General features: G+C 31.6%; 1 protein-coding gene across 1 annotated transcript in view; it reads right to left on the bottom strand.

Moving 5' to 3' along the window:
- Dtwd2 (DTW motif tRNA-uridine aminocarboxypropyltransferase 2) overlaps window positions 1–14,503 on the bottom strand; it is a 125,280-nt gene that overhangs the window by 89,884 nt on the left and 20,893 nt on the right. The window contains exons 2-4 of the mRNA XM_076855884.1: window positions 9,131–9,221; window positions 5,933–6,027; window positions 5,409–5,601 (exon numbers count right to left, since the gene is read on the bottom strand). Coding sequence (XP_076711999.1) covers window positions 5,409–5,601; window positions 5,933–6,027; window positions 9,131–9,221 — 379 coding nt within the window. The remainder of the gene's footprint in view (window positions 1–5,408; window positions 5,602–5,932; window positions 6,028–9,130; window positions 9,222–14,503) is intronic.

Genomic DNA, 14,503 nt, shown 5'->3' on the forward strand with positions numbered 1-14,503 from the left:
GTAATAAAATAAATTAATTTTTATTCCAAAAAAATTGGAAAACAGGGCTACTAATGAACTGAATATTGTCATACAATAAAAATCATCACATATAAATGAGTAATGTTTCAAAACTTAGACAATGCTTAAAATGAACTAATTTTAAGTGTTACACAAGATAGTTCAGAACTCACTGTAAAAACCCTAACAATTATCATTATCATTTTACAATTGTATCGATGTCTAAAAATAAGTCTACACTTACTTCAAAAACCAATACCTTTTTCAGCTCAATTTATCTATTTTTATATACATTCATACATCACTTAACCAATAGGAATTCACTCTGAAAAATTAATCATTAGACTATTTTGTTTATAAACACTGTGTGAAGGCTGGCATATGTGAGATTCCCAGTGGTGAGCTCCTGCCTAGCATGCACAAGGCACTACATTCAATCCTCAGTACAGAAAAAAAATCAATGTAAACACGGCATAAACATCAAAGAACGCACTTAAGACAGCCATGATGTCACTAGGCTGATACAATCTTATAAGACTGCTGTTCTATATACAGTCTGTCATTGACATTCAAGGGTATTTACTATTCTTGAAACTTTTCTGTAAGTTTCAAGTTATTTCAACATAAAAGTTTACAACTTTGTATGGTTAAGAACACAAGCCTTGGTCTAAACTAAGCCAGTTTACAATGCAGCTATAAAAGAGAAACAAAATAAATAAAAAGTAAGTTTAAGATCTCTGTGTCTCAGTTTTCTCAGCTGTTATCTATGTTCCTCAACAGATATTAGTTCATAGGATCTGAAGAAACAGCAAATGAATTAATATATATAAAGCACTTGGAATTGGGACTGGCCCATTCAAAGCACTCAGTTCAGCAGCTACTTTCTAAAACTGTTTAGAACTTACTTAAGTATTATCTGAAAACTATGTCAGCATTTTGGTCAAAGGGAATCAAAGAACTTGAGATAAAAACTTCAGAAGTCAGGGTTTCATTGTTATTCACTAAGTGCATAGCTTGTATGCACCAATAGCAGAGCAGATGAAAACTACTGGGAATTCAAAGATAACATCATTAAAAACACATAAGGACTGAAGTTTTTCATTCATATTTTTTCACCATATACATACAGCTCAAGTATACCAAAAAGAATGCATAAAATGCAGTTAATAAAATTAAAAACAATAATGAAATATTTATTGACTAGAGACTATATATTTTTATATTCATAGAACATGAACAAAAATCTATCATGTATTTTTCCACACAGAAATCATAAACTTATTCAAAATACTGCATCCAAAGTTCTTGATCATAATTTCTAAAAATCAGAAATAAAAATAAAAGAAAAAATATTATTACACTTGGTGATCAAGAACTCATTGACAATCCACAGATGAAAAGAAATCAAGATAATAAATTATTTCAATGCTATAGATAAAACAGTACAACCCAAAATGATAGGATGCAATGAAAAGTTAAACTAAGAAGAAATATTACAGCCTTCCTTCTCTTTATCATTAAAGAAGGAACTAGAAACTTTAACAAAGGAACTTAGTTATTATAAAAAGATCAGATTTGCTGGAGGTAGGCACATGCCTGAAATACCAATTGCTTGGGAGGCAGGAGGATCTTGAGTTTGAGGCCAGCCTGGGCAACTTAGTGAGATCCGGTTTCAAAATAAAAAGGGATGGGGATATATATAGCTCATTGGTGAAGCACCTCATGTTCAGGCCCCAAAACCACCACCAAAAAAAGAAAAAGTTGGATGGCTTAAACAACAGACATTTATTTCTCACAGTGCTGGAGGCTGGAAAATCTGATTGGGGTACCAGTATGCTCCAGGTCCTAGTGAGAGCTGTCTTTCTAGTTTGCAGATGAAGTCTTCTTGTTGTATCCTCTTATGGAAAAGAGAAAGAGAGGGACAGGGTAAAGAGATATATATTTTGTGTCTCTTATTTTAAGGGCACTAATTCCATCATGAGGGCTCCATGCTCACGACCTAACTATCTCACAAAAGCCCCATGTCCAAATGCTATCGCATTGGGAGTTGGGATTCCAACTTATGAGTGTGTTAGAATCAAAATTCAGACCACAGCAGTACCTGAAGTTCAAATCTTAAATGATGCTGGGAAAACTGTACATCCTATAAATTAAGAATAAAAATATGCCCTATCTCTTGCCATATACAAAAAGCAATTCAAAATGAATTAAAGACTTAAATATAAGATCCAAAATTATAAAACTACTACTAGATGAAAACAGGGGAAATGTTTCACAAAATTGGTCTGGACAAAGATTTTCTGAATAAGATTTCAAAAGCACAAACAGAGGCAAAAATAGACAAATAGGATTACATCAAACTGAAAAGTTTTTGTACATCAAAGGAAACAACAGAGTGAAGAAATAACCTATAGAATAAGAAACAATATTTGCAAATGGTGCATCTAACAAAAGGAGTTAATATCCAGAGTATATAAGGAAACTAAGCAACTCCATGGGGAAAAAAAAAGAATCCAGTCAAAATTCCCAAATAACATTTATGAAAAGAAGATGTACAAATGAACAATAAGTACATGAAAAAAAGCCCAAGATCACTAATTGGAGAACAGCAAATCACAACAGATATAACCTCACCTCAATTAGAATGGTTATTATCAAAAAGACAAAAAGTAACAAATGTTGGTATGTATATGGGGGGAAGGCTACTCCTATACACTAGGTGGAAATGTAATTACTAGAGCCATTATGGAAAACAGTATGGAGGCTCTGCAAAAGACTAAAATTAGAATTATCATGTGATCCAGCAATACCACCACTACCTATTATAACCAAAGGAAAGGAAATCTGTATGTTGGAAAGTTATCTGTACTCCCAGGTTCACTGCAGTACTATTCATAATAGCCAAAATATGGAAGTAATAAAAGAGTCCATCATTAGATGAATGGATAAAGAAAATGGGGTGTGTGTGTGTGTGTGTGTGTGTGTGTGTTTCTTGGGTTACTGTTCAGCCATTAAAAAAAAGAACAAAATTGTGTAATTTGCAGCAACATGAATGAACGTGGAAATCATGGTAAATAAGCAATATAAGCCAGGCACAGAGAGAAAATACCACATGATCACACTCCTCTATGGAATCTAAAAACAGCTGATCTCATAGAAGCAAACAGTAAAGTAGTGGTTACCAGAGACTGGGGAAGAAAAGAGAGATGGAAGGAGGGAGAAGAGATGTCAATGAATAAATTTACAGTTAGCAGAAATACATTCTGGTCTTTATTGCACAATAATCAACAATAAGGGGCTGGGGATGTGGCTCAAGTGGTAGCGCGCTCGCCTGGCATGTGTGCGACCCGGGTTCGATCCTCAGCACCACATACAAACAAAGATGTTGTGTCCGCCGATAACTAAAAAATAAATATTAAAATCTCTCTCTCTCTCTCTTTAAAAAAAATAATAATAATAATAATAATAATAATCAACAATAATAAATGGTATATTTCAAAATAGCTATAACAATGATTTGAATGTTCTCACCACAAATAAATAACAAATGTTTGAGGTAAAGGATATGCTAAATACCTTGGTTTAAATATTACATAATGTATACATGTATCAATACATCACATGTAATACATAAATATGTACAATTATTTTGTGCCAATTAAAAATAAAACTAAAAATTAAAAATAAAACTGACCAAGATAGAAATTAATAATAAGCCAATCCGAAAAAACCAAAGGCTAAATGTTCTGTCTGATATACAAATGTTAACAACAAAGGGTATGAGGAGAAGAGAAGTTCAGTGGATTAAATGAAGGGGAATGAAGGGAAGGGAGGGGAGAATAACAACAGGAAAGACAGTGGAATGAATCAGGCATAACTTTCCTACATTCATGTATGAATATACCATCAGTGTAATTCCCATCATGTTAAACCACAAGAACAGAATCCTAATTAGAAAAAGTTATACTCCATGTATACATGTCAAAATACTCTCTACCGTCATATATATCTAAAAGGAACAAATAAAAAAAGAAAAAAAATAATGAAATGAAAATAAAGTAGCCATTATAAACTATCTAAAATCTTACTTTTTATTTTATTTTTTAATTGTAGATGAACATAATAACTTTATTTTATTTTATTTTTATTTATTTGGTGCTGAGGATGGAACCCAGTGCCTCACATGTGCTAGGCAAGAGCTCTAACACTGAGCCACAACCCCAGCCGAAATCTTACACTTTTTAAAACTCAAAAAATAAAGAAACCTCTCCTAACTCTTCATGGAAAAATTATTCGTATGTGTGGGCACACAAGTGTATGTGTGTGTGATTAAAAACAAAAAACAAATTCCAGAGAAATTAAAATAATTATTTAAGAATATATGTTAGTATACAGCAACTAATGTACTAACTTAGAAGAAAAACAGAATTCCTTAGAGAAATATAAGAGTTATTAAAAAAACAGATCCAAATACAAGTAAAAAGCTTGAATAATTACCACAAAAAAGTATGAACTCAAAAGAGTTCATTCCAAGAACAATTGAATGGCTCAATATTAGAAAATATATCATCATAAATAATTACATCAAAAAATTAAAGAATAAACCATGTGATTATAATAATGAGTAACAAAAAGTATTTTGTTAAAAAATTTAGTCATTCCTGGGCTGCTGTTATGGCTCAGTGGTAGAGTGCTTGCCTAGCACATGTGAGGCACTGGGTTTAATCCTCAGCACCACAAAAAAATAAATAAAATAAAAGTATAAAAAAATACAATAGCACTGTTAAAAAATTCAATCATTCCTAATGAGAACTAGGTAATTTAGTGAGTAAATTAAAGTATTTAAGTATAATCTTAATGAAAAACATTATATATACATAAAAATAATCCTGGAATACTTCTCTGATTAAATGTCTAAGAGACTTTTTTTTTCCCCTAGTAATGAGGATCAAATCTAGGGCCCCATGCATGCTAGCCAAGCCCTAGGCCACTAACCTTTATCCCTAACCCTTTTTGTTTAGAAACAGGGTCTCACTAAACTGCCAGGCTGGCCTCAAACTTGCAATCCTCCTATCTCAGCAGCCCAAATTGCTGGGATTACAGGTATGTGTCATTATACGAGACTCTTAATATAGCAAATGCCTATATTCCTATATGACTATAGGAATTGAAAAGGGATGACAAATTTGGAATCATATATATGTATATATACATGCATATATACACACACATAAATGTATTCAAATACACAAAGCACATGTAATCAATTCTACCACTCTCCTCTAGATTAACACACATAAATGCCACTAAATTAATATATTAAAATGTATGTATTGCTTCACAGAAAATATAAATAATATACATAATTATACATTTGTATTTATTTCCTGTCAAAACACTAGTTTTACCTGTTTAGGAAGTCGGAACAAGGAATTTTTATAGAAAATATCCTTAGCCTGGCTCCATGTACCATCAATGATGATGATTGTAGAAGGATAAACAGGAGAATCTAATATAAATTCTTCCAAATCTGTAGCTTCAGCCCCTGGATATAATATTAATGTACTAGACTTCCGGCAGACAGTTGAAAGTTCAACATCTCTAAAAAAAAAATATTTAAATTATCTTTATTACCTGTGGGGAAAACAAAAGTTTTATGATATTTATTGAATTCCTTATAAAAGTTCCTCTCTACCTAGTTATTTATCTAATCAAATAAAAATACTAATTAGTTCATAAAGTATAGGTTAAGTGTCTCACAGTTTTGTGTACTCTACTGATTCATTAGCCACAATTCTACCAGCCTCCCAATCTTCACTACTCTTCTCCGTCTAGACTTTTCTATCCAATTGCCAAGGGCATAATTTTAACCCTCCCAAAGAAAGATCTGTGTAGAAAAGAAACATCTTAAATTGCCCTAAAATTCATTTACCTTTCTTCACTAAAGCGACGACCAATCTTTACTTTACACTTGTCCTGGGGGAGGCATGCTGCTAGGAGAGGAACTGTCCGCAACACTTTGTTTTCCTTTAATGAAAAAAATTAATGGAGACATAGATTTTTTACTTAAACACACTTTTAAAACATTTATAATGAGGCAGGGGCTGAGGCTAGAGCTCAATGGTAGAAAACTTGCTTAGTATGCATAAGGCCCTGGTTTCTATTCCCAGTACTACAAAAAAAAACTATGGTCTGGATTGTAGCTCAGTGGTAGAGTGCTTACCTAACACACATGAGGCCCTGGGTTTGAGCTCAGTACCACATAAGAATAAATAAATAAAAATAAAGGTAATGTGTCCATCTATAACTAAAATAATAAAAAGTTTTTTAATTATGAACATTTGATTTATAACTTTACATATAATTTTCATAAATCTTTTACTACAGACCACAGTTTAATAAGAGGTAAAAATTTCTCTGATATATCAGCACTTAGCATAATGTAAGTGTATCTTTTTAATGTATGTAGATATGTTTTTATTCTATGTAGATATGTTCATAGGTTTACTTATCCAATAAAATAATATCAATCTATATAATAGAATTATGAAAAACATAAATTTGTGTTTAGATAAACTGAATTTTTTTGGCAAGGATTTAATTTCAATAATAACTACATTCTGTACTATATCAGCTTGAACATAACTGCCCAGATCTTTATGACTGGACAGCAAGAAAATACTCAAAAAAACAAAACAATGGGGCATACCAAATGGTCACAGAAGCCCATCTTAAAGAGTTCCAGATGCTCTGACTGCAAATTGGTGCAGCCAATATAGAAAGCAGTATGGAGATTTCTTGGAAAATTGGGAATGGAACCACCATTTGACTCAGCTATCCCTCTCCTTGGTCTATACATAAAGGACTTAAAAACAACATACTACAGGGACACAGTCACATCAATGTTTATAGCAGCACAATTCACAATAGCTAAACTGTGGAACCAACCTAGATGCCCTTCAATAGATGAATGGATAAAAAAAAAATGTGGCATATATACACAATGGAATATTACTCAGCGATAAAAGAGAATAAAATCATGGCATTTGCAGGTAAACGGATGGAGTTAGAGAAGATAATGCTAAGTGAAGTTAGCCAAGTCCAAAACACCAAATGCCGAATGTTTTCCTTGATATAAGGAGACTGATTCATAGTGGAATAGGGAGAGGGAGCATGGGAGGAATAGACAAACTCTAGATAGGGCAGAGGGGTTGGAGGGGAAGGGAGGGGGCATGGGGTTAAAAATGATGGTGGAATGTGATGATCATTATTATCCAAAGTACATGTATGAAGATGCAAATTGGTGTGAATATACTTTGTATACAACTAGAGGCATGAAAAATGTGCTCTATATGTATAATAAGAATTATGATGCATTCCACTGTCATATATAAATAAAAAAGTAAAAAAAAAAGAGCTCCTGATGCTCAAAATGGAACAATTTGAAAAAATAAATAAATAACATAGTATTTGACTACAAAGCAAAGTATAATATAGACTAGAATGATATAAATGATTGAATAAATAAGTAAATGGGGGAGAAAAAAACAAATCTTCCTTACAGTACAATTCCAAATAATAAATGTAAATACTCCCCATTCCAAAAAATGAAGCTGTCTCCCTCCCATTTTAGTGTGGACTAGAATTATAGCCTTGCTTCCAAAGAATAGAGAAAATGGAAACAGAACCAAATAACTTCGAAGAGGAGAAATTAGTGACTGATTCTGAAAATTCCATTCATTTCGCCATCATCAGTGATTTTTTTCCAAAATTCTAGCCTTCAACACTGGGAACCACCTGTCTTGTTACCACAAGAATTCTATCTTAAATCCTGTTAAGACAGATGTTTAACTATGCCTTAAACGTATTTTAGGAGATTTTCCAGTATTTCATAACACACTTTCCTCCTTAACATTACTCTGAGATTTTGACATAGATTTAGTCACTTTCTAAAGTCATTTTCTACATACATATATATATCTGCTCTTAAAAATGCTCTATCCTATCACCTCTATATAATCTCCATCAAGTCTTCTTTTCCCAAAGCCCCCTTCTGAGCCTATCCAATGCTTTTTACTCACTTTTTTATGGGGTATTCATCAAATTGACATATCTTTTTACCAAAAATAGTGTCCTGAAGATAAACATAGGCAGCCCGGAATTACTAAATTAGAGAAAGACTGAAAAGTTACTTTGTTGATAAAGAAAAGCAATATGGGGATATTTGTGTATGCATACAATACATATGTAGCATGCACTATTTTGGATGGATCATCTAAACTGTAGATTAACTATGGTTAAAAAAAATTTAAGAGATTTGAAATATATTAAAATTTCCACCAGTTAATGAAAATGCCTACATTTTAAAAGCCATCTTATGTCTGGAACTACATAATAATTCCTTCTGAAAAAGCCAGATTGAATTTAAGATGTCCTGACTTTCTACAAACTCAGTTTAAGCTTCAGTTTATATTAAATTCATTCATACTATGCAATGAGTAATTTTGTATTAACTAATTAAAAGTTTCCTATAATCTCCTTCCCTCCCCTCTCATTACTGTAGTTAATCAAAGGTTAAAAACATATATATACAATGGCACAATATAATTGTAACCAGAATAAAAAAATTAATTAAAACATCTTTAAATATATCACACATATTATAAAATATAAATTTGCTCTATTCATCTTGAAGAAACTAAAGATTTTTTTTACTTTTTTACTCTGTATGACTAAAATGCCAAAGCTACTTCTACTTTTTTACTTTGTATGACTAGAATGCCAAAGCTACTTCTACTTTAGCAAGAAAAGACATGAAGAAACATAAGCTATGACCAAAATTTTTAAAGGAAAGATTTTCTTAGCTCTTTACTTACAAAATTACATTTTTGTTCATATAAAAGTTGTTGGAGTTCTAAATTTATACACTAATAAAACCATTTTATGAAACATGTTCTAAAGCACTTGATTCTATATCATATAATATATAAAAAAATTTCTTCAAAAAAAAGTAAGCATTTATCAACTATTTCTTCTTGAAATGCTACAAAGCTTGGAGGGATGAGTATCTCTGTGTTTCCTCTTGTGCACTCATATTCTATCTGAAATTGTACAGTTTATAAAATCTTACCTCTGCTGGATGCTGAATTATGTACAAATGGGTAGAGATGTGCAGAGGGTGTACTGGTAGAAATGGACACAAACATACTTTCTGAGGTCGGCTAAAGAGCAAAAAAGAAAACAACCTGTAAATTTGTAAAATATAATGATATGACGATATCCTAATACTTAAACATAATCCCACTGTGTTATATAAAGAGGTTTGCTAAAGCTGTAGTCTTTTCAAAATGAAACACCAAGAATAAACTCAAATAATCAGTCTTTAGACATGAAAACTGGGAAGAGATTTACATAAATTCTTTATCATTCATACAAATTAAAGTATCTCAAAGAGTCTTCTTAGTGAAAGAATACTCTTAAGTCACCATGGACTTTTATTTATGAAGAAACACTTTTTCTAACTTTCACTCTAAATTTACCCTTAATGGCCTCAGTACAAATGTCCAATGAGACTAATTTTTTAAATAATAAATTAAACTGAAACATTATGGCCTTTTAAAATGTAGTTTTGAAAAATCTAAATAATTAAATATAACTCTACAGAAATCAAGTTATCTCAATATCTTAAAACCATTAATATTTACCAACTGTGCTCTAAAATTCTATTAAAAGTTGATTGTCTGAAGTTGGTTAAATTCTTAGCCCACATCACTAACACTGATGTAACCCACAAATCTCTGCAATATTTAGAACATTTTTAAGTACAGTATCTAAGCGGAATAATTCTGTTCATGCTGTAAAACATTCCTTTCTCCTCTTATTTACAAATTTCTCTTACTCCCAGAATTTTTGTATTCACTTTAATTATAGTCATATATATTTCCTTTATGCTTCTAGTTATATTTCTATTTTAAAACTTGACTACCCTTATGATTTATTTTATTTTTATATATGCTTTTCTCTTTCAAACAATGAACCCTCTAAGAACATGCTTCATTTAAGTTTGTATCATCCAGGGTAGTCTTTCTCAAACTTCAGCTTATATCAGAATCACCTAGAGGGCACATTAGACTGCTGAGTCTCACACCTTTAGAGCTTCAAATACAGTAAGTCTGGGAATTTACATCTCTAATAAGTTCCTGGATGATGCTGATGTTGCCTATGGGGAAAGAGTAAGGTCAAGGAAGACAAAAAGACCAGTTTGAAATGCAAGTCACTAGAGGTGTCCACCCAAGTGGATTTTTTTTAATTTAAGTAACTTTGAATTCATTCATATCTAAATCCTTCCAACTTACCCATACATGCACCTGAGGACTGGCAAAGCCCGATAAATTTTTGTGAGCAGTAGTGAAAAGAAAAACAAACTACAAAGCTGTGGGCAAAGGAATTAACCAGACCATTTTCCTCTACATGAAAATATGACCTTCATTAATTAACTAGTTCTGTTACCCTGGCTATCTGACAACTGTATTGCTAAGCAACACTGTATGTGATTAAAATGATCCAACTGGTAGACAGCATATAGAGTGGAGAATTACAAAGTGATGGGAATACCTTACTTTAAGCTTCCCTAAATTAGGACCCTAGAAATTTGCTAGAGAGTTATAGGAGATATTGGCTCCTGGAAAATAGCAATGTAGGTTCCCATTACTGATCAGTGTGGAAAATCATCTTCCAACTCATAGACCTCTATGGTAGACTGCCACAAGGATTCCAGAGAAAAGAACCAAGGCTGCTCCAATGCAAGCTGTTGCTTTTGTCCTATATGTTATATTTCTGGCAACATATGTGGTCTACAGTTTTGTTAAGCACCTGCTGCCAGGTGCTTTGCTTGGCATCCTATCCCAGATATCCACAGAGTTTAATGCATTTTGTGGTCTTTGCACCAATGCCCCTTTCTAAAATAGTGTCTCTTCTCCCACTATTACCCTCAATCTCCTTATCCTGATTTTTCTTCATAATGTTATCATTATTTGGCATTATATTATCAGGATGTATGTTCTCTTTCCTGCAATGTATGTTACAGGAGAACAAGAAATTGGCCTACCTTTCTCACTGCTATATTCCTAGCATTAGTAGAGTAGGCTCTCAAAAACATTGTTGAACACAGGAAGGAATATCTCTACATTCCCTCTTACCTTCACATTGGGATGCATTTCTCCTACAACACAATTTCCTATCCTATACTTTTATTTTCTTCCATAAAAAATTTTGATCTGTCTTCCATGTCCTCTATAGCACTTGTGCAATTAGTTTGTAATATAAATGAAATCCAGAGTGTAAGGTTTCCCTATTATATTTTGTAATCCTTTTAACAAGTGACAGTCTATAAGAGGCAAAATTATTTGCTGAAGAAAATATTTACTAAAGAAAAACACAAGCACTTTATGTGTAGCAGTGTTAAATGTGATTTAAGCTAAAATTAATAGCTTTGGCTAATGTTTTGATATTTTCATAAAATATCATTACCTATTTCCTCTAAAGCATATCTCTTTTATTAACCTAATTTTAATTAAAATTACTATAATAAAATTATAATTCTTTAAAACACTTTATTTTTTCAACTAACTTCATATTTAGCAAGTTACTTTATAACCAGAACTTGTGCTTGTTACCTTAATATTAGTCCTTCTCATGCTTTCCTCCTCTACATGCTCTGCATGCATTATCATAGTTAACAGGTCTCCAACTATTAAACCATCTCTTACTAAACTAATAAATAAGTGCAGAGTAATTGCTATCCTCATTCTAGAATCTTTTTTCAAAGAACAAAAATATCACCCAACACCCAAACACAACTCAAAGTTTTAAATATTACAAATGGAAAACAGGCTAAATGACTTTAAATGCAACAAATTTTTATTCTAATATTTACTGTACATCTAACCATATGCCTGAAATTAAGTGCTTGAGACAATAAGCAAAGACTCCTGCTATTATGGAGCTTATTTGTTCTCACTCTGCCAGAAAGAATTTTCTGAACACTCTTTGCTTCTTATGAACTATTATATTTGACAGGTAACTAACAATCACAAACTTCACACCTAAACAGACTATCAGTAAATAAAGAGCATTCATTCTAAAATAAAAATCAAGTTACTTCTAGGATTTCTATAGTTTTTTTTTTGTTTGTTTTTTTTGTTTTTTTTTTTGTTTTTTTTTTTTTTTTACAATTTTCTATAGTTCTAAGGAGTTAAAAAGAAATCTAAAGAAACAAAAACTGGTCAGTAGATAGAGGGTTGATGAATAACTACCAAAATGTGTCACTGACAATGTCATTGTCTTGGGCATGTCCCACATTTCCCAAGTACTTCTTGATAAAACTACTAACAATGAGACACCAAGAACGTTCTAGGGAATAATTACTGAATACAAGTAATCATCAATGTCTAGAATGTGAGCTAATTTATAACAGAATGGCCAAAATAAGAACTGAGGTTTTCCATCCACTACATTTACAGGGTTATAAATGTATTATAAATGTTGTTTTTCTACTCACTAAAGTTTATCTTATTCAAAATCTATACAACACAATTAATGCTAATTATATTCTTAAAATATAATGGAAGCTTCAAACAATTTCCCTAAGGGAATTTTATAAAGTAAGTTCTTTTCTTCTTTTCTCATTAAATATGTAGAAATTAATAAGATTGACTTGCCTTGTACCCAATACAAGGGTAATCTATCACTCTGAGCATGCACTCTATGATAGCCTGTGGGATAATAAAATTATATCTGACATACAACTAGAGATGCTGGGACCCACAAAATCATCTTTTGTGGACTGGGGTTGTGGCTCAGTAGTAGAGTGCTTATCTAGCATGTGTGAGGCACTGGGTTCAATTCTCAGCACCACTTATAAATAAATGAATAAAATGAAGGTCCATCAACAACTAAAAAATATATATAAAATAAATCATCTTTGTAAAGCTTAAATTTCATACATAATATTCACTAAAAGATTTTTCCTCATAAGTACTGATTTTAGCCAAGATAATCTTACATAAATAAACTATAAAGATTAGTAATTAGATGCATAATTACTACTTTAAAGGATTTCTTTTATCCACTCAACAAAAGCAAATGTAGAACCCAGAAAAAATAGTACATCTCAAATTTTCCAGGATGCAATAAATTTTTATAATCCCAACAAAGTGAAAAGACAAAGAACAAAAAGTTGTATGCTTTTTCATTGGGTTAGTTGAATATCTACACTGCATTACACGTAAAAATGGCAACAGCTTTCGATTTTTAATAGGCTTTGGAAAAGAAAATACCACAGTGCCCTCTGCTGTCTTTGAAAGAAACCAAAATGATCCTTAAGATAAATGCTAATTTTTAGATTTCTGAAATTACTTATTCATCATAACCAATGAAAAAAGAAAGATCTTCATAAATTGTTAATATAATATTATAATAAATTTTCATTTCACAAGTCAAAGAAAAGTAGGTAACATCTTCCATGTTTGACTGCTTCATGTAAAAATAACAATATACCACTCCCAATTTATTTTAAATTAGATTCATAAATTTATCTTACAACTGACTTCAGGAGTGAAGGAAAGACAGACTTAGAAGGAAAAAAATCACTGTTGTAGAATAGGTAGTAATTTTATAACAACAATAAATATCTTTAGATGAGAGTTTCAGAGACCTGTGCCCTAGAAAGCATGACTAGAGCAGTGGAGAAATCAGCAAGATCATCTAAACTGTAGATTCATATCTTTCTTATTTCATCATCATTTATTCCTTCTTAGTATCTATTTTTGTATATAAGCCACATCATCAGTATGTAATAAATGCATGTAATTATAAATACAAGTATACATATTAGAAATGCAGCCTACTATTTTTAATCAATTGTGGTATGTCATCAAAATAATCTTTACTACTGGCCTGGAGATAAGCTTTTTCTTATACTGGATCTATAATTAAGGAAAGTTTCTGTGAGTGTTATTCTAATTAAAGAAGTCTTCAAAGATGCCAGATGTCTGCTGACCAAAATCCTTGCATCCAGAGAGATGACCATATTCAACAGCTAAAAAAAATGTAATGAAAAATGACAAATCAACTGAGAATCTTACCATAATCAGGTATATTCATTTATCCTATGATTTACTACTTAGTAATTTTTCTCTCACATTTAATTCACTATAATCCCAGCAGAAACAATTTCTTCATCATTCCATGCGACCCTAACTGTACATTACTGGGAACTAGATATGGAATAAATAATGAGTGAATGGATAAAGAATACCCACATGACTTACTACCTTGTTTTTGTTTTGTTTGCAGTGCTGAGGATTAAACCTTTTGCTCTGCTACTGAGTTACATATAAATTATAAATCTTACCCTAATTATATACATTGCCTTTCTTTTATAACTTTATTTGTTTGCTTGTTTATAAATTAAGATCTACAGCTGAAATCTATGCTGCTTACC

Source organism: Callospermophilus lateralis, chromosome 5, assembly GCF_048772815.1.
Source record: "Callospermophilus lateralis isolate mCalLat2 chromosome 5, mCalLat2.hap1, whole genome shotgun sequence".
Classification (NCBI taxonomy): Eukaryota; Metazoa; Chordata; class Mammalia; order Rodentia; family Sciuridae; genus Callospermophilus; species Callospermophilus lateralis.